The sequence below is a fragment of the Mus caroli genome, chromosome 4 (assembly GCF_900094665.2).
Source record: "Mus caroli chromosome 4, CAROLI_EIJ_v1.1, whole genome shotgun sequence".
Taxonomy (NCBI): domain Eukaryota; kingdom Metazoa; phylum Chordata; class Mammalia; order Rodentia; family Muridae; genus Mus; species Mus caroli.
In genome coordinates, this window is record NC_034573.1 from 21098565 (window position 1) to 21120907 (window position 22343).

The 22343-nt window shown below is 36.3% G+C and overlaps 1 protein-coding gene across 3 annotated transcripts; it reads right to left on the minus strand.

Moving 5' to 3' along the window:
- Positions 1-555: 555 nt before the first annotated feature.
- On the minus strand, positions 556-21009 carry Manea (mannosidase endo-alpha). Of its 3 annotated transcripts, XM_029476425.1 has the most exons (6): positions 20575-20738; positions 19791-19972; positions 14209-14790; positions 9975-10084; positions 2794-2870; positions 556-2040 (listed from the first exon to the last, which is right to left on the minus strand). In XM_029476425.1, exons 3-6 carry the CDS (start codon positions 14750-14752, stop codon positions 1383-1385), a joined length of 1389 nt encoding a protein of 462 aa, XP_029332285.1. In that variant the 5' UTR covers positions 14753-14790; positions 19791-19972; positions 20575-20738; the 3' UTR covers positions 556-1382. The 3 variants fall into 3 exon arrangements, with proteins under 3 accessions (XP_029332285.1, XP_021016381.1, XP_029332286.1); XM_021160722.2 differs by lacking the exons at positions 19791-19972; positions 20575-20738 and adding an exon at positions 20745-21009; XM_029476426.1 differs by lacking the exon at positions 19791-19972.
- Between the last annotated feature and the right edge of the window lie 1334 nt (positions 21010-22343).

Below are 22343 nucleotides of genomic sequence, written 5' to 3' on the forward strand. Positions count from 1 at the left end.
CTTTATGCTATGAAGACTGGCATGCAATATCTGTTAGTGTTATTCAACTGATCCTCTCTGTAGTACTAAGAAATAACAGTTGTGTAAAATTATATAGACTGGATGGTTTTTCTATTTTAATTATAAATATTGAATTCAGTCAATTTCTCCTATTTTCACTTTTACAAAAATTTACTTTTAGCATAGAACTTTTCAATTTGTAACTACATCACTAACAGTTTCTTTTTAAACCAAAAGTGTAAGACATCCAAAAATAAGGACATAACTGAAAAATATGTTACTTTAAAAATATTTATCTCTAGTTTTGAAGTGATAAGCAAATTTTCTGTCTTACAGTAAAATTAAATGAAAATATTAAAAGGAAAACACTTTTGAGTATTAATGTTATCATTTTTCAGTCAGTTCAGTAGTTTCTGGTGAACATTTATTTTAACCACTGAGAAACAATGGTTTTCCTCATAGATAAGAGCAGTCATTAACATTTGTTTGTTTGTTTTTCTGGTTTTTTGAGACAGGGTTTCTCTGTATAGCTCTGGCTGTCCGGGAACTCACTTTGTAGACTAAGTTGGCCTCGAACTCAGAAATCTACCTGCCTCTGCCACCCAAGTGCTGGGATTAAAGGCATGTGCCAGTCATTAACATTTATTAAACTACCTATTGTTTCTAGTCTTTAATTCAGCAGGACACACCAGGCAGGGCATTAAACATAGAAAAGCACTTAGCACCACAGGCACCCAAGTCTTCAAATGATGACACTGATGGATGCTCTGCACAAAGCCATTTGAGAATAGACCATGGCTAACAGAAATAGAGAAATGTAATAAAATAGCTTGTAACTTAAACAAGTTTGTGTTCACAAGAAACTTGAGAAGTGAGTTTGATCACCAGGGGAAGCCAGCCAGAATCTGAATATTATTAACAAACTTCCCTGAAGAGAGCAGAAATGAAGCACATCTGTTTACTGATCTTTAGGCCTGAACTTTTGTTGCCAGATGTCCTTAGCATGTACATACTTCTATGTCTTTGGACCCAGTATATAACTATGACTTACTTGAATGTTAGCTACTTTTTGTGATGGTAATATAATCATTTTTTTCTACTGTGAAACAAAAAACTAAAGGGCCATCCCATTAAGATTTCAATGTAGCTAGAAATTCAGAAACCTATATCATCAGGAATGTTACAGACACAATCTTTCTTGTCAGATGTTTTCTCTGTATGGTATTATCCATTGTAAGAAAATGAATCTTTTAAAAAGTAAAAATGAAATAACTGATAAAGGTTATAATTACAAACACAGATTGATTTTGAGTTTTCTTTCCATAACAAAAACACAGCGTGTTGACTTAAGCTAGTAGACGTGATAAACTGTAAGGGATACATTATGAAGCAGGCTGCTGTTGATCCAATGCATACGTCATTCTTTCCTTACTGAATTTTTCAGACCACTTTCGAGTTAGTTCTAGATAAAGACTTGGCTTATGAGGCCGGTAATCCAGGTATACTGTGTTAGCAGTTCTTTTGGGGACAGCCTTTTCAATTTGAGTTCCTTCATGCCACTCATTGAAAGAGGTGATGGAAATTAAACTGGGGTGGGTCTGGAGTGCAGCACTTAGAGCAACTTCATAATACTTCCCATTGACTCTGTTGCGGGTATTCTGAGTGTTCCACGGTCGGATGCTCGTATCTATGTATCCTGGGCCTACACTTGGGATAAATATCAAGTTGTTCTTTTCACAAAATGACTTCAGGTTATTCCAATTCTGATGAGATGAGCCATATGTAAAGCCATTTGTGGCGAAATATGTGTAAATACCATCAAAACCACTCTGAAGAATATCATTTTTATGCTTTTCTTCTACTAGAAGTGCAATAAACAATCCATCATAAGGAGAACTGCGAATGCTCTTAGATCCGGAGGGTGTTAAAAGATTGGCCCATATTGTAGGCTTTGTGATGTAAGAATCATAGACATAAAACAAGGGCAGAGAATGCCCAGTCCTGGTCTTGTATCTATAAAAGGCTGGGTGGTTTCCATATCTGCAATAAAGATACATTAAAAAGTAAGATAAACATTCATAGAATATGTCACAATAAAACTATTCACCAAAGTGAAACTGATCTATGAAGTTTGAGCATATGGTTACCAATCTTCGGTGAGTCAGGTTTATAAGTATAATAATGCAAACCCTCGCTATATTACCAGACCGGAAGTTAATTATCTCAATTATCTCTCAAAGAAAGCAAATGGTGACTAAATCCATAGAGAAACTACACTGATCTGCAGGAACAAAGAAACTGGGTTATCTTATCTGTGACAGGTGTCCATTTGTTGTTGAGATGATTCTTTATAAGACCATAACATACCTTAGAGAATCTTATCGGAAAAATACTTTACCAGAATGAAACTAATTACAAAATTCTTAATCTCTGCATATGCAAATGGAGACATATATGCAAACACTGCTGTATAAACTCACTTCACAGCTCATCAGAACCTTCTTTTAAAAGACAAAATATATATTCATAAGATTTTAAAAATAGAAACCTAAAATAAGTATAAATGGAAATCATAAACAGCCTGAAAAGCATACAAAATAGTGAATGCACCACCCTTCATTTATCAAAAAGTGAACTATAAGAACCTTGTGAGTTATCTTCAGTTTACCTGTGGTAAAATTATCAGAAATGACAGCTCATAAACCAATTCTCAGTTGTTATCATTTAAATGTACTCAGAACAGTAACTACCACCAGATCACACAGTATAACTATGAACGTTGAAGAAACTCACTTGTCTATAATATACTTGACATTTTGATGCATGCTTTGATCATCTCGATTGCTATATGGCTCTATGTGAAAAGTGACCTAAAAAAGAAAAACAATATCAATTTTAAAGCATTATCTATGATAGTACATTTTACATAATTAATAAGTTATCAAGTCAACAACATTAAGGTGAATATTTACTGAAGCCAGAGGATACCAACTATATCTTACTAGATAAAACTTACTGAAAGTTTCTATGAGTATATGTAAGTGAAGCATGTCATACACATGGGCTCACTTAGCCTTCATTACTGCATTGGGTACTCATTGAATCCATTTTCTTTTCCTTCTTTTTTATTAAGAATGCATTTTTTATTTTATTCGTTATTTATTTATTTACATTTCAAGTGTTATCCACCTTCCCAGTTAAACCTTCTATCCTCTCCACCATTCCCCTGCTTCTATGAGGGTGCTCCCCCACATTCCACCCTCTCCTCCCACAGCACCCTAGCATTCCTTTACACTGGTTCAGCCAGCCTCCACAGGACCAAGGGACTCCCCTCCCACTGATGCCAGATAAGGCCATCCTCTGCTACATATGCAGCTGAAGCCACAGGTCCCTCCATGTGTAATTTTTGGTTGGTGGCTTAGTCCCTGGGAGCTCTGGGGGGTCTGGTTGGTTGATATTGCTGCTCTTCCTGTTTCTTAATAAAAAAGTAAGTTGGCTTAGGAGGAGCAAGTTGCCAATAGCCCTGCATTTGTTGGCTACAATGTGAGGTAGCTGACTGAAAGCTTTTCTAAGATGGCATTCTTTTGAAGTAGATTGTAAAAGACTATACTCCTTATTTATTTATTTATTTATTTATTTATGTGTTTTTTTTAATTCTTTAATCTTTTTTTTTTAAAGTCTAGTCTTTTCCCCCATCTCGGTCTGTCCTCTGACTGTTTCACATCCCGTACCTCCTCCCCCATAATAACATGAATTGTTTTCTTTGGTATTTGACCATTACATTTATACCTAAGGAGAAACAATAGAGCATTCGATTAAATCATAGTTTAATATCCTTAAAAAGGCATCCTGTGAATATGCATTTATTCTTTTATTATTCAAAGGATAGTTTATAAAAAAAAACACTTAGACAATTACACAGAGCACAGCAATTTTCATATTGCTACTGCTAAGGTCCATAAGTCACTATTGTCATAGTAGAAAGCAGAAACGAAAGCTTTCTTTCAAATATCACAACCAGATACTTAAGATTTCTGCCTAAAATTATCAGCTGTACAAAATCAACTTTATGAAATTATGTTAACTAATAAGCAATGTTGTTATATTATCTCTAACTAGTAAGATATATATGGTATAAGGAATAAAGTACTTTAAATGATAATCATAAAAATTATTCTGAAATTCAATGATTTATCCAGAGCAAATACATTTTGTTGCCAATCAAATGAAATTATTGTTTGAATTTTACATTATAAGTGTCACAATGCCTGATGGAGAAAAGCCACGTTACTGTAGCTTAAATCTTCCTTTTTTTTTTTTTTCAATTGTGTAATTAAAGCAAATGTAGTTTTCATTAATTAATTTTCATAGAATTAATTTTAAAGTCAAGGTATTTAGTAAATCAACCATTCTGTCCTTAGGAGACCACACTGATGGATGGGTCTGTCAGTAATGAACTCAGGCCAAGCCATCCTTGCAATTTGCTTTTGGAGCTGCAGACCATAAAAGATCACCTTCTTCCACTAAGTGCAGATCAAGGCACTTCAGTAAATTGTTATACACTTATAACTTCTCAACTATTAATTATATATTTTGAATTAATAACAGGATTTGGTCACAGTTTTTCTCCTCCATTCAGAAAAATATATTATACTAGCATTAAAATAAAATCTAAAATAACAGAATTTCACTTATAAAATTCAATGTTTACATTACTTTTAGAGAATGTAAAACATGTAAGAACTTGATTCCACACTACTGATTTTGTCTTTACGAAACTCTTTTGAGCCCTTAGCTAAAGTACTTTCCCATGTGAGCATCTAACTGTATACTTCTTCTTCCTTAATTCTGCCACCCCCTGCCTTCACCTGGTAGCACCCATTATGTCACGAGTGATGCTAAGTCCTCCTACAACTGGTAGTAGCAAATATTTTGTAATTTTCTCTTTCAACAACTTACTTGTGTTTTGTTTTGTCTCTTAGAAGACTGCAAATTCTCTTAACATAAGATGCAAAATCTATTTCGTTTATGTTTTATTTAGATATGGTTGGGTTTGGAGCCCCCATCCACTTGCCTCTATCTTACACCTAAGACTGTAAGTGTAAGGAGCTAAAGGGATCTGCAACCCTATAGGTGGAACAACAATATGAACTAACCAGTAACCCGGAGCTCTTGACTCTAGCTGCATATGTATCAAAAGATGGCCTAGTCGGCCATCACTGGAAAGAGAGGCCCATTGGACTTGCAAACTTTATATGCCCCAGTACAGGGGAACACCAGAGCCAAAAAGTGGGAGTGGGTGGGTAGGGGAGTGGGGGGGGGAGGGTATGGGGGACTTTTGGAAATGTAAATGAGGAAAATACCTAATTAAAAAAAAAAAGACTGTAAGTGTGGATGAGTACTGTTCATATAAAAAAAACAAAACAAAAAAAAAGAGCAAAACAAACAAACAAACAAAAAACAGATTCTGGTGCATAATAGCTACTGTATGAATATATGCAAGCATATATTAATGATTTCAATGCAAAATGAAATAACAGCTAAATTAAACTCTATACCACTGCTTAGATCTCATTTAGATAAAATTTGCTAATTTCTCACTATGAATTTATACTACTCATCAAGAACCATGGCTGCTTATAAACCATTAGTATAAAACATGGTTTATATAAACGTTAAAAAGAAACCTATTACTTTAAAATAAAATGCTAAATTTATTGCAATACAAGAAAATCAACAACTGAAGTTTTCCTTATACTCCTGGGGAATATTTTCCTTATACTCCTGGGGAAACAAATTGATCCCTCCAGCTGAATTTATTGTGATAGGGTCTTTGGTTTCTTTGAGATCTGATGTGATGATGCTGTATAACAAATATCCCCACAATTTTTAACTGTACATTTTATTTATTCAATGCAAATAAAGTCTGTATTAGTGTGATGACATTGGTCTAGGCTGTGAATGAGGTTTAAGTAAGTTTCATGGTTTTTGTCACTAGGGTCGTAGAGAAGGGTAGGTGTCTTCTCATATTAAAACAGCAAACAAACAAAATAGAAGCACTAGCATGAAAGCACATGACATTTCTATTTTACTCATGATTCATGAGGCAAAAAAGGCCAGCAGAAAACCTAACATCAACTGGAGAAGAAACTCCCAATTCGAGAACTGGTAGAGTCTTCCAGTTGGCTCCACCATGTCTGCTAAAAGCAGTTGTTTCACAGTTTTGTTTTTTTATATTAGGATGTTACACAGAGAAGACACAGTGAGCAGAAAGGATCCAGCTTTGACTTTTATAACTGTGACATACCTACCCTAATGGAATGACAGTTCCAAGTGTTACAAATGTATGCTCTAGTAAATAATACAAATTTATATATTAAAATTTCATCTGTGGAAAAAACAATTCACCACTTAAGATTATATTTGCACCAACAGTAATGCAAAACAAGTCACTAATTCCTCAAACATTTTTATTAGCTTTGCTTATTTATAATTAAAAACACTCAACTAGAATGACTTTTAGTTTAAATAATCAAAATTGCCATTACAAAGCATTTAGTAACTAATGCTATTAGCATATTATATAATTAGAATTAATAGCTTAAACATAAGGCAAAGCCATGCCTAGAAACTCTGTTTCTAATCAAGTATTAACAAACGAGAAGGACAACGTTTCTTAACCTTCCAAATAGAGAACTTTAAAATCAATCCAACCCCCAAATCAGAAATAATCAATACAGGATAATCAACAAGCTATTTTCAAAGTACGATTGGTAAGTTGAAAAGCTACTGAGGTGAGCAATTAGTATTAAGCATTAACAAAATCTGAATATCAGCAAAAAACTTTTTATCAAATGTAATCTCTTCCTGATTATTACATATCAAATCTGATGTAGTTGATGTTTACAGAGACTATTACTGAGGTCTTCATTACATTCTTCTTCCATGTAAGAGCTTTCAGTAGAAATAAAAGGGGTCTATTTTCATGTATCGTCAGATTTTACAACTTTACCGTTAAAAACTTCATTAAAGCTAAAATGTCCAATTTTATTACCTCTCCCCACAGAATTGGGGCACTGACTGGACAGATCAGGAGCCCTGGATTTACTTTGCATGAAATAAATCAATGACTTATTCAGCCTCAGTTGTAGTTCCAGAACTTGATGACTTGACTAGCTGCAGGCGCCAAATGACAGTTGATTGAGAGATACTACCTCAAGGCTTTCTTTAGGGCTACAGAAATCTATGCTGGACTTCAATATAAATGATTATAAGGTAAAATAAAAAACCCTTCCTTGACCCTAGTTTGGATCTATAAATGACAGAAAAGGTAAACTTCTAGAACAAAAAGCTGGAAAAATAAAAAGAAAGAAAGGAGAAACAAAAAAGGTAGACCAACAAAGTGTGAAGCCGGTACTGGGAAGTTACCCACTGCCTCTAACCTAAAATATCACATATTTTGTTGGTACAAGGGGAAACTGCAAGCAAATCCGGTGCTGGGAAGCATAGAAAACAGTACATACTCATGTCTCCAAAATCCAACCCCAAGAGAGGAGAATCCCAGAACCCCTCATGGGAGTTTCTTTGAACTAAAACTCGGAAACAAGGAATGTCAGATTAAGAGCACTGGCACGGGCAGGCTGACCCTCAGTAGGACTAAGAGTTTTATTTGCAAAGAGAGCCAGGAATGGGCTGGTACAGCCATTATTCAGGGTCTCATTGGGTAACCCCTGCATTATCAGGTTTGAACTGCACACAAAGGTAAGCAGCTCTCCCACCAGCAAATTCAAATGCACAAGACTTCTTGGGCAGAAGAGGGCTTTCCTTGATGTTTTCTAATCAAGGAAGAAATTTTAATTGGAGAGTTTTTTAAAATTTAATTTTTAAAAAAATTTCACTCTTACATAGATATTTGCTCTTATTTATTTGATTTAACACCTATTTCTATTGTCTCCGCTTATGTATTTTTCTAACCTACAGCCCACATACTTTCTCTCTCATTTCCACTTCATTTTATTTTCTTCTCTTTCCCTACCACTTCCTCTAATTTGAATTTCAATTTTCTAATGTCAGTAATCTTTAGGGTATGTTTTCCCTAACAAATTTCCTAATTCCTCCCTGCTACTTCCTATTTTACATGAATTCTTGTTCATACTCAACTTATTATCTTTCCATTCCTCCCCTTAGTAGGTAATATCCTAGCAAACACTATCCTTGTGCCTTTATTCTCTATGGTCCTTAAACTTAATGAGTTTTCCTAGTAGGTCTACCCATCAGTGGAGTTTTTCCTGCAATGTTCTGTTATTGAAGCTGTGCTGGATATTATAACTGATGCTCCCTGTGCACATGAGCTGTATTGCATGCCCAATACAGGAGCTATTGGGGGAAAGGCACCTTAACCCTGCTAAAAGCTAGTCCAAGACTTTCCAAAGGAATTTCAAATTTCAATGCAAACAATAAAGGAGATATAATAAACACTCACAATGGCCTAAAACCAGATATACAAATACTGACAAAGAAACAAGGACCAGGAAAAGTTAAGGCAACATGACTCCTCTCAAATATTCAGTTATACAGTGTTATATTTTCAAAATGAGAAACCAGAATATAATACCAGACAAGGAATTCAAAAGAATGATACAAAAAAAAAAAAAAAAAAAGATTGAGAGAACCAACTAGCTTCAGATTTAAGGCCCACTCTTTTAGATGAAACCCATACTAGAACCTTTATAGGGCCAAGAATTTATGGCTAAATAAACCATAGTCTCTGAAGGAGAACTTACTACTATTATTTTGCTAAGTAGATATAATATTAAGCCATCTCCTAATGATGTATCATTATACCCATAGATTAGTTCATCTGTAACCCTTAGAGACCATTGTTTCTGCAGTATATGTGAACTGGTCAAGATCCAGAGAATAAGAAGCTGTAAAATGCTTAGCCTTCCATGGGACATCAATATCACACATCTCTCTACTAGAAGAAAGAATCAATGTAGAAGAAGAGATAGAAAACTCTAAGAATCAGAAGCACAGATGACTAAAGGAAACAGTACTTTCTGGCTACAACAGGAAAGGTACAAATATGAATGCATAGCAGTTATGTCAGCATCCATGAGATCTGTGCAAGCTCTAACTGAGTACAATTGAGGCATGGAGAGGGGGGCTGGACATCAAGTCCTACACATAAACTGTTAGCTTCTGGGAGAGGTGCGATCAGTTTTCATTAAGAGTATGCACCCAAGTAGGCCAATCAAACTCCAGTTGAAGGCCAAACATCAAAGAACACTAAGAAGTGGACTTGCCAGGATAATTAAACAGGGCGCGCGCGTGTGTGTGTGTGTGTGTGTGTGTGTGTGTGTGTGTGTGTGTGTGTTGGGGGGGGAGGGGATGGATCTGATAGACAATAGGATGAACATTAACAGAATGAATTATATAAAATTTAAAATTCAAAAAATTGTCAGAAATTTTCTACCCAATTTATAAAGATGTAAGGTTATACTGTTAGGCATAGTAGTTTTTGGAATTTAGGGGATACTCAGACATTAATTTCACTAATTTCTATACTCTGTTCACAAAGAAACCCCTCTTTTCTTATTAAACCACATAGTACAGGGTAGACAAATTAGTACATGTCTTTAGTCATAGCACTTGAGAGGGAGAAGGCAGGATTACTCTGAGTTCCACGTCAACCTGATCTATAGGATCCAAGCAAGAGCTACATTGGAAGTTCCTGTTTAAAAATAAAACAAAATCTAATAAATGAGTATAAAACATGGTCAGTAAAATAGTAAGGAGTATCTTATATAGGTTCTGAAATTTAAATTATTAAAACAAACCTTTAAGATGCAGTATTATTTTAAAACATTCTACATATATCAAATTTTAATTAAAATGAGGCATAAAATAGTATTACTATCATGAGGATAAGAGGACTAGCAATGACACATATACTTTTAAAGTAAATTATATACCTTCAGATTATATTTATGAGCTTTATCCAAAATGGTTGGAACCAAGTGATCAGTAGCTTCTCCATTCTCATCACTTGAATCAGGTGGGTACCAAGACAGGGCCAGAACTCCTAATAGAAAAGCATAACAAAGAACAAAAGCAGCAGGGCATTATCAACAATGATGGCGGTGTAGAAAGCTGGCGACATGACTAAGTATATTCAAAAGAATGATGCAGTTATTTGGTTACTGTATCTAATATTTATGAACTATTTTAAGCAATTGGTATCTTCTGATATTAATGTAGTACACATTTTAGAATAATGAAGGCTCTCAGCAAGAAAGCATGTAGTCCCTATATAGTATCTCCTACAGTTCCAACCATCTTCCCCAGTTCTCCACATTCACACCTTTCATTCATATGTAGTATTTACTATATTTGATGAACAGTATCATAATATTATGATTACTATTTACCGCAGCTTTTATTAGTGCTGTGAAGTTTGGTGGATTTTAAGAAAAGCATAAGGTTGCCGGGTGTGGTGGCACACGCCTTTAATCCCAGCACTCGGGAGGTAGAGGCAGGAGGATTTCTGAGTTTGAGGCCAGCCTGGTCTACAAAGTGAGGTCCAGGACAGCCAAGGATACACAGAGAAACCCTGTATCGAAACACACACATACACACACACACACACACACACACACACACACACAAAGAAAGAAAGAAAGAAAGAAAGAAAGAAAGGAAGGAAGGAAGGAAGGAAGGAAGAAAGAAAGAAAGAAAGAAAGAAAGAAAGAAAGAAAGAAAGAAANAAGGAAGAAAGAAAGAAAGAAAGAAAGAAAGAAAGAAAGAAAGAAAGAAAGAAAGAAAGAAAGAAAGAAAGAAAGAAAGAAAGAAAGAGAAAAGCATAAGGTTATAAGCTAACCACTATAGTATCAGACAGATTAGTTTCCTATAAACACTAGTCCTTCTGCCTATTTACCCCTTCTCCCTTCGATTTACTGCCCCCCAGCAATAACTGATTTTTCACTCTCTATAATTCTCTCTTTGCCAGGATGTCATATAGCTTGAATCTCAAGGTACAGAGCTCTCTCTAACTGGACTCATTTGGGAAACTGCTTGTATTTTAGGTCTTCCTTGTTTTTTATGACTCAGTAACTCATAGATTTTTACTGCTGCATAGCCATTGTGTGGATGTTTATCCACTTTCCTACTAAAGGTCACACTAGTAGCTTTTTAATTTTTGGCAATTATGAATAATACTTCTATAACCATCCATATGCTGTTTTTATACATAAATATCATTTATAAGATTTTATAAAAGCAACATGATTGGAGTGTTTTCCTATAGTATCTATTTCTATGCTAAGAAATTACAATATAGGTATGAGAAACACCAGTCTACAGAGAAATCACTAACTATGGAGAAAATACTTAAAGATAAATACTTCAAAGCTTCAAATATAAAAAATGGTGTAGTAGAGAGACAGCATGGATATCTCAATGAACTAACACATATTTTAAGTTAGGGGAAGAAATAATAATGTAGTATAAAGGAAAGTTTATGCAAATTAAGAAATCAAGATAAGAAATGGCTTAAAATCAAGTCAGCTAAAATCCAGAACCATTAGCTGAGGCAATGTTAAGGCTGTTGGAGGAGTATAAGTTTTCTAGAGGGATGTTGTCCCGAAGAGGTTACCCATGTTCCAGTAGATAGTCCTAGAAAGCATATATGAGCAGCCCTAATTGGACACAAGGATTTAGTTTAGAAACAGAGTACATACATAAGGTTGAAAACAAAAAGTGGTGGTGGTTCAGAGGATAGGGAAGGAATTAGAAGGGAGGGGATGGGGAATACATTTGACTAATACACATTAAATGCACAGGTGGAATACTCAGCCAATAAAGAGAACGAAATTGCCTGAGAGCCAGAATTTAACACTTATATTTTGTCATAGTGAGACTATGTACAGACGAATTCTAAATAGAGGACCAAGGCAACATTTCATTAGAGCTGATGTGGAAAAGGCCGTCTTTGTCCTCCATCCAAACAGCAAAAGGATGTAGCACAGAATAAAGAACTGATGGTGGTTAGGGATCCAGGGAAACAATGGCTATTGAATAAATGAGCTGCACCTAGATAAGGATGTTGGTGAAAAGAAATGCTGGGAGAGAAGTGATCAACATTTAAGTAGCCCACTAGCCCAACTGTGACAGCATCAAGAGCAACAATAAACAGGTTCTCAGCATATAGCCCAGGAAAGAAATTTTCCTCTCAGAAAAACCAGTGAATATAATCACACACAAGGGAAACAGTACGTGTCAAAAGCCACAAAGCATGTGAATATTAAAAGTAGCATTCTTCCACAGTTCAAACCGAGATTCTATTTATAATAATTATGCAAACATTTCTAACAGCTACTGACGTCATAGCCGACCAACATCAAGTATAGGCAAAAAGTAATGTCATGAAGGCAAAGACCTACTCCTTAAGAAGGGAGGTCGTAGCAGAAGGATGATTGAGCTAGTAATAAAAGTATTCCTGGAAGCCAGTTTCCTTGGGAATGCCTGAGGGAGTGAAGCAGCTCCAGGAAGCAGCACTCTCAAGCCCTGGTTCTCAATGCTCATGTGTCTCTGCTGCACTTTATGCAGATACTTAAGTGAGCCAGCATCAGCATTCTCAACAGCCAAGACAAAGCAATGTCACTCAAGAAACTACCTTCCTGAGCTCAAACAGCATGTATCAAAGAACAATGAATAAAATACATGCAAGCACAATGAAAAGAACACAAGAAATAAAGTTTCAGGCTTTATTAGTGGAACTCAAAAAGACAACAGCCCTGGCTATGTGAAATCTTCTGACACTGGCCCTTAGAGATTCTAAACCATTTCTCAGGCACCAGATTATATATTGTCATTGTAGGATTTCATGATTATCTAAAGCCCTGTACCTGGATATCACACAATAGGCAGAGATGAATGAGGGGCATTGGTGAGAAGAGAATAACTGATCACTTTTCACCAGTTATGTTAAAGGTACACACTGCAATGTTCCAGCATATTAAACAGTAAGTAAGAACAAGGACTGTATATATACTAGGCCAAAAGAGGCTACAGGAAGAAATAATTCAGATATTCAATGTCAGATAAGGCATATAAAAAGTTAGGAGAGGAGCATAAACAGAACAAATGGAAAGGTAAAATGGAACATTAAAAACCATATTGCATTAAATAAAAATGAAACTGACAAAGGATTTGCAATTGGGGAGGGGGAGCTCAAGTCACAAAGCCTAGTCACAGGCTACAGAAAAGCAAAAACACGGTGGAATGTCCAATGCATGGCTGAAGAAGCAAACACCCTTAATCATACGATGAAATGTAATCCCTTGTAAAAATGACCAAAACTGATATTCTTACCACACAGGTGAATCACAAAATACTGTGCTATGCAAACTAAGACAAACAAACAGGATAGCTAACTCATTCTGCTGTCATAAAGGAACAATCACAAGCACTTCCCAGGGACAGAAATCAGATCCAGTTGCTAGAGTGGGGTCAGGGTCAGCAGTAAATAAGGAAATGAAGATGATGACAAACTGAAGGCAGGGGACAAACGTCCCCTGCACTGAACTCATGACCTTCAGCCTTCAGCCTTCCAAGCACTAGAATGGCAGGTATGATCAAGGATGAAGCCTTTTGGAGATATCTTATTTCATGAGTGTAAAAGATAAGATAATTCTTTATATTGTATGTAAGTCATTAATAAGAAAATTGGGAATTCAACTGAGAATAAATTTGCATATTCAAAAATATGTCAAAATTTATCAATTAAACAAAATATGTTAAAGGCAATTAAAAAGTAGTTATCTTAAAAACACCCATAACATAGATCTGATAGAGTAGGGCCATATCCTCAGCTACTTGAAGGGCTAAAACAGGAAGACCAGGCTTCAATCTTAAAGACCCTTCCTCACAATACAGCACAAAAGAAGCTATAGGTCAGGTGTGGAGGGGTTGCCCTAGTACATGTGAATTCATCAGTTCAATTCCTGGTACCCCCCCCCCAAAATAATCAACGAAAACAAAACGACAAACAGCAGAACATAAAAAACTTGGAAAGGACACACATGCAGTTTAATCAAGGGGTATTACCTACAACTGTAATTAATAAAAGAATGATATTTATTAATGATTTAATTGTCCACCAGAATTATTTATATACATATAAATAAATAAAAAAAAATAATTACCAACCAATTGAGGCTGAGCGCATTTGTTTCATGTGAGTTTCTATGACAGAAGGATCTCGAGAGCTGTAACTTCCTAACTCAGGATAAAAACTGGAGCCAATGTCATCTGGAGGACTATGTTGTCCTTGTGGATAGTTCTTGGCTATTCTAGGGTCCCAGTGTTCCAGAACCGGATGATTCCAGTGTATATATTTACCATCAAACTGTGGATTTCCATACCAGCTGTAATAAAATGCATGTAAAAAGTAATTCAGAGGAGGTAGTTCTTCCAGGTTCACCTCAGAGGCTTTGGCTGGCAGCACAGTCATGCCAGTGCCTTTTAAATCCTTGGTATTTGTTTCCATGTTGATTCTATCACTCCTTTGGAAGTCAGCTTTGTTTCCCGAATGCGCATTTAGTGGATGAAGTTCTGGAAGGAGGTCAAGTCCAAAAGGAGGTCCAAAGGATGCTGCGTTTGGCCACAGCATCTTTAAGCCCATCATCAGAGAAAAAATAAATAGAATAAAAAGTGACAAAAGGATGCAGGTCCTTCTTCGAAATTTTGCCATGATGACATACTTTAAACTCCAAACTAGTAAATGTTTTTCTGTAATTCATTGAGAAAAGGATCATTAGTAATTGATATCAACGTTTTCTAAGGTATTTAAAATGATATCTAAAATAAAATCATTACAATTAAAAAATAAAATGTATTATAATCATTATTAAATACTGTCAAATAAAAAAACATGCATGCAGACACTCACAGATGCACACACGCACACACACACATACACAAACACAGCAAATACATATATACAAGAACTACTGACTGGGAAATATCATATGTACATGCCAATAATATTTAGTTAGATAAAACTAGAATTCCATTTGATAAAATGAAATATATTTTCATCGTGTGAATAAATATTATGTATAGAGAATATACAAAGTGAATAATTAGTATATATGGATAATTTTTAAATAGCAATTAATGAAAGAAAATACTTTTGAGTCATTTAAATAAAAACAAAAGTCCAGTGACAAAATTTTTAAAAAATGAACCTTAATATAAAAAAAGACAAATATTACAAGGGGATAATTTATACATTTTAAATTTTATTTGTGAATGGAATAGAATCAGGAAAAAAATTAGTGACAGTAATGGGGGAAAAATAAGTTAGATATTCTGGCAACAAAGATTTACCACTGAATGACTGTGTCCCCCAAAACCCATGAGTCAGAAACGTAGCCCCTAGTTCAACACAGCTAAGTTACAGACTCAGATGGAGATGAGATCTCTCTCCATTCATCATCATGAATATTTTTTTCAAAGTTTTAAATGTTACATTTTAAATGTCTTAGGTTTCCTGATGGCCCTTTCAAGCAGATTTGGTTTTGGTGAGTCTCCTCCTTTCTTGTCCCCCAGCCTCTGATCAAACCACTTGCATCCCTGACACCCCAGCTTCCTTTCCACTGTCATGTTTCCTGAGTCCTTCTATCCTTACCTCCTTCTTCAACACCTTTCCCACTCCTGAATTTTTCTCTGAAGTTCCATAACTTATATCCATTTTCCCACCTCTTTACATACATATATATACAAACAAGCACACCTTAAAGATATGCATATGAGACAGAAGGCATGATTTCTGAGTTGAGTTACATCATTTAATACTCTCCAAATGCCTCAATTTTCCTGCAAATTTCCTCATTTCATGTTTCTTAAAGGCATATGAAAATTCAACTATATACATATACCAGATGATGAATGAATGGTGCTGTGGGTTGGTTTGCTCCCCTGAGCTCTACCCACTCAGAGCATACAGCATCTAGACACCACCAGAGAGGGAAGCTGACACATGCACATACATGTGTGTGTCTGTGTGTGTGTGTATATATATGTATATATATATATATATATATGTGTGTGTGTGTGTGTGTATATATGTATATATATACACATATATATATATGTGTATATATATACATATATATATCATATATATATGTATCTGTGGCAATGATGTACAGATTTTTTTCATATCATTAATCTCTAAACACAGAATATTGACTATTTTGACAATATTGATAGTGATTATTACCATCTAAAGATGATTAAAAATTCACTGGAGGAAACATGTAAGTTGTATTCAATTTCTCATATAAACTTAAACATCGATGAACTTGGGTTCCCAGGAAATTCCTAACCAATCTATCCAACTTGCTTAGAGATGACTGTGCACATATATAATAACACAATGTAATTACATTGTAGATGTGATTAAAACTCAAGAAAGAATATAGGACTTGAATTGTTTTTACTATTTTGGCAACTTTATTTTTTAATGGTGAAAAATTCTTTTAATGGAAGAAAAAAAAAAAAGAATGCCATTAGGCAAGTATAGAGTGCATATGAGACCTGAACATAACCTCTGCTTATTTCAGGAAGGACAAATTCTATATAGTCCTTCAAGCTCAGCACTGCATAACAACAGGAAGTGAATGCTCTGCTGTGCGAATATGACAGAGCTAGTCATTGCACACCAGTTGTGATGGAAGTTGTGACAGAAGAACATAACCACTTTGGTTTGCTGCTGTAACTTGCTGTCCTGAATTTTCCAAACTGTAAATGTAATACCATATCCTTCCTTCCCTTTGATTAAAGATGATGATAATTTTGATGAGCCATGAAGCAAAAAAAAATATATATATATATTTTAAGATATGACCTTGACTATTTTAATCAAACACAAACTGGAAATATGCTTGACGCATGTACAGTTGCTATCTCTAAGTGAAAACAAAAAACAAAAAAAAAAAAAAAACCATAGTAATCTCTTCTCGGTCTTCTAAACTGTCTGAGGTTAAGTATTTTATAAGTATTTTATAAGCAATTAAGCACTGCTATTGAATGCTGAATAAACACACATAGAGAGAATGGGTGAATGAATAAATAAGGGAGAGCTATAGATTTAGATGTAACTATAGGATTAACTTTAGAAATACTAACTCAGTAGGCTGGTGTGAAATGGACTGGTTATGCAACAGAAAAACAATTGAGGTTGGCATTTGAGAAACATGCTAATGATACACTTATGTGAGGCTGGATAACTCACCAAGATCCTTTATTAATGTGAACATTTTTGTTTTCAGATAAAACTTGCTGTGTGGGCAATGCAAGGTAATGTTGGCAATAGAAAATAAAAGAGAGAAGTATTTAAATTAATTACCAAATATTATTCAAGATTTAAAACAAATGAGGAAAGAAACATAAAAAACACTAAAGGAAGGTGTGTGAGTGTGTGTGAGTGTATGTATGTGTGTATGTATATACTTCTAAATATTTTTTTATCCATTGATTTATGCTGCTCTAAGTCAGAGAAGCTTCCTATTGCAGTTGATAGTAGTTAATGAGATTCCTTATTGTTCAAGTTGCTGTGAATCAGCAACTGAGAGCACTTGGCTGTAGATGGCTTGTCTGTACCACCACCATGCCCCTACAACACTGGAATATGGAGCGCTGCTGAAGAAGAACAGTGGGAACTTAAGAGCTGGAGGTGGAAAGGGGTGCTGTGAAATGACCTGGGCATGACCAGGCTGGTGTACACATGAACTCATAGTAACTGTGACAAACTACACAAGAATAAGCATGGAGCAGTGTTCTCAAGGCCCCACATCCAGCTGAGTACTACCAGTAGTTGATGACTGCTTGCAGACAGGGATAGTCACATATCCTTGGGAATGTGGCCACCCTTAGGTTGCTCATACCACAGGAGATGACCCCATACCCATGAGTCATCATGCAGCAGTAAATAGAAATCAATCAATTAATTATACAGGACATAAAGTTGGGATATGTGATGGCCAAATTCTGGACAATGTTGGAGTGGTGAGTAGTGGGTAGGTAAGACTGAGATATAAATACACATGAAATTTTCAAATAAGTAAAAAATATTATTTAAACATTTCTTGAGCTCTATAGTTACAAGAAGTCCACATTTCTATTTTTCCTTGTCTAGCCTAACATATCTATATTTCTTTTATCTGCTCCAGTTATCTCACTCATAGGGTTCCTGTCAGGATGAAGGCATATTTCACATCTGACAATGTACTACTAAGTAGTGATGAGCCATGAGCAATTATTCATGAGGAAAATATGGGTAGCAGGACAATAATCCAGAACTAGCAGGGGGGTGGGATGGTGGTGGTGTATGTGATGACACACTTTAATCCCAGAATCTGTGAGACAGAGGCTGGCAGATCTCTGAGTTTCCAGGCCACTCTGGAACTTCCAGGCTAGCCAGGGATACATATTGTGGCTCTGCCTATCAATTAATTGATTGATAGATGAAATACAACCAATCCAGCATATGGGATTGAGCATGCAATTCAGTAGTTAGAACATATGTATAGCATGAACAATTCCTTGGGTTCTAGGTTTGACCCTTCGTCCTACCTGCACAAAGCAAACAAACAAATACAGCATGTCATATTCTCTAAAATACCTTTCAAGTTTCAAGTCAAAGCAAAAGTCTGGATTCTCTCCTCATGTCTCTTCTAAAGACTCCTGAGTATAAAACTCTATTGAAGCAACCCTGCTCTTCTTTAATGCTGGCAATTCTTACACTGTACACTGCACCAACTTATCTGTGTACAAGATTTTGAATATAAATATACTACAGCATATATATATATATATATATGTGTGTGTGTGTGTGTGTGTGTGTGATTGTGTGTGTATAGGGTATATATATATATATATATATATATATATATATATATATCCTAGTATATTTATACTCTACTAGATCCCAACAAATATTATATACCCCTGATCATTATTCAGCTTACTTAAGTTTTGGCCCTCCTTTTTCTTACAATGGTATGTATTCAGCAAATATATCTGTAACATATTCTACTATACATATGCAGACCAGATTTGTGTGAGGTGTATAAACAACACTGTAAAGGAAAATTCATGAAGATTCAATAATTTTGAAGACCATCTCAACAATAGAGCATCTTAAAATTTGTGACAACACATTGCCCCTGAAGCCTAAAACATGCAGTGCTCTTGCAGGAGACAGGCAAAGGAACTACTTTACTTAGCTCTAACTAAAGAGAGAGGTTTCATAAGTTACCTGTGAAAAAAACAACTACCAAACTTCAAGTTAACCGCAGGTGTGTAGGTTCTTAAAGCAAGAAGCTCAGGGTCCTGACTACTGACAACGTATCCTCACTCAAAGGGAAGTTTGCAGTATCCCAGTTAGAAAACTAGTTCTTCTGAAACCATGCTAATTTTATGTTTGTTGATTTTTAATCTTTTAAAATGATAGTTAATGTGAAAGTCAAGTGATTTCGAATGAATAGGATTACATACTCAGGCAGCTAAGAGATCTAAATAACCCAAAAGCCGAATGTTGTGTATTATTTTTAATGCATTTGCTCATATTATATAACTCAGGAAAAGTCAGATTCCATTTTAAAGTTATAATTAAATGATAAAGATTCCTCCTGTTTTTTTCTTTCTGTTGATGCTATTTTCTTCTAATTTTATGCTAGAGGAAGTACCTACAGTTAGATACAGCTAATGCTCAGAACACACACCTGAAACTTTCAGAATCTTGCTCAGGTCAAAGTGCGGGTAATCTTTTGTACACAAGTTCTGTCCGGCATAATCTCATTTTCCATTTTTATCTTCACAACCGTCTATGAAGCAGAACTTACAGGTGTTGAAACTGAGCAGAGAACTTGTTCCAAGCTTTTGGGCTAGTAAACAGCTGAGCACCCTGCAAAGGCAAAATACCGTACTGGACCTGAGGTTCCTGTCTCCAGCCTGCCCTGAGCGGCCTCAAGTATAGAAGGCATACTACAATGACATTTTTTCTCTGAGGCAGGTGACTTAACAATGGTTCCCTCACCTTCCACTGTAGCTCACACTTAAGGAGAAGGCAGCTAGCTCATTGTGTTTATTTTCTGACCACACACTCATTACTTATTATAGGAATAAGAGCAGCAGTTTTGTAAGTGTAACTAACGTGAAATAGTTTCACCAAAACCTAGAATAATTTTGCTTTTTTTTTTCTTTCAAGCTGCAGCCCACACATTGCAATGCGATCAGACCAACCAGTCTCATTTGTTTTTCTAAGCTCATTCCAGACTCACAACAACGCTCACGAAAGCCTCCTTGTAATCCATTTTCAGTACTTCTCCCACTCTATTATCCGTTTATGTCTTTGTCAACAACAAAACAAAAGTTTTAAGCTCCGGTCCTCGCCAACTTGTTCCTCTGCAGACAGAAAAGAAAGCGGCCACCCTGGAGGGACAGTGGAAAAGGCAGAGCCCAGCCAGTTAAAGGAGAACAGAACAAAGACCCCGGAGGAGGACGCACTTGTCCTGGCGGCCTTCGGGGTCTTAAGCTGGGCTAGGAGACGGCCGGCGACCGCCAGGGGCCTCCGCTCGCAGGTTCGGGGCTCAGGACCGAGTGGTGATGAACCACCTCAGGGCCACTCGGGCATCCAGGCAGACAAGGACAGGCTCAGGCGCGGTGCGGACACTAACCTAGCGGCGGGGACCGGCGCGGAACCGGGCTGCTGGGCTGAGCGCGACCGGATTCCTAGAGTCCCGGGACGCGGGGTCAAAGGGCGTCGCAGGCAGGCGGCCCACGATTGGCTGGCGGGCGAGCGCGCAGGGGTTAGCTGCGGAGTCCCTGTGGGTCTCAGCTCTGGGGCCTCACAATTGCTCACCGGAGTCTGGGACCCTGCCTCCGCGGGGACCCACCAGCTAAGAGAAAGAACCGCGAATTCTACCAGGGGTGACAGTTCTTACCGCCGCACCGCCCCCACCCCCGCCCCAGGTCCCGCCTCCTAAAGGACAGCGCGGGGCGTGGCTCCAAGGGTTGAATCTCCGAGAAGGCGGGGCTTCTGGGCGGACCTAAGGGGGCGGGGCTTTCGGGGCGGGGCTCCGAGTCCTCTAGCTTGTCCTGGAGTCTACTGCAGGGTCATGGTGGAGGAAGCTATATTAAGTCAGACAGTATCCCTTAATTGCTCCAAGGAGAAATGGAAGTTCTTTTACACTTTTGCCTCGTAGGATAAGCCAAGAATCTCTGATAGAGATCATATGTGTTTTGGTTTTCACTTTTAAAAAATCCTTTTAAATGTTATTCAGATTTATAATACATTGGGTATTTCCAAAGTTTGAAAGTTGAAAACGTGTTTTAGTTTATCAAATAGTTATTGGCAAGTCAGAAGTAGACAGACAGATATATTAAACTTCCACAAGTATACTAGAAATCAGTACAATTGTACAATACAATTGTGTAATTGTACAATTACAGTAGAAAGAGAATAAGTCAGAAGCAAAAAAAAAAAAAAAATGCAGCAGAGGCGGCATCTGGGGTTTCCATCTTACATCAGCCTCACATACCAAGAGAATTCTATGTTTTGTTTTTGTTACATGGTAACAAGGCAATCTTGACTCAAGGGGTAGAACTTTCAGATGTAATGTTGTGAACAGTATTGTAAAGGCTTCCCTTTAAAAAACTACCGGATTATAAAAGAGATTTGAAATATACATGTAAATAATGAGAGAAAATACCCTAGTGCTGACTGCAAAAGCTTAAGCCAAAAAGTCTTGTTTCACTATTACCATTAAGCAGTATGTTGTGTTAAACACCTTGCTCTTTTGAAAAATAGGTTTTTGAAAATATGTAGTTTCCTAAACATCCTATCTTCCTGGCATTGCGTATTAAATAAGTGAAATATTTTCTGATTTTGCATGCAAACATGTTTGCTACGCATTTATGATTTGAAATTCCTAAACATACAAATCTATTTTGCATCAACTAGTTTGCTTCATTATAAAAACTGTCTTTTAATATTTACCCCAAAATATTATCAAATTGAATTTTCTTTAATTTATGTGTTCCCCTCCATCCTGAAGATATCCACCGGTTCACATCCCTCTGGCTATTAGGCTTACTGGAAAAATGCCTGCTTTCAATCTAAGTTCATTTTATTTTTTTTTATTAATTTCTATGTGAAGAAACAAATGTACCTTATGGGTTACAAATACCTTCACTTTGTGCAATGTCTTCACTTCTGTGGTATCTTGATAATCAAAATCCTTAAAGTTTAGGATATTTCTTGTTGCATTTAAGAA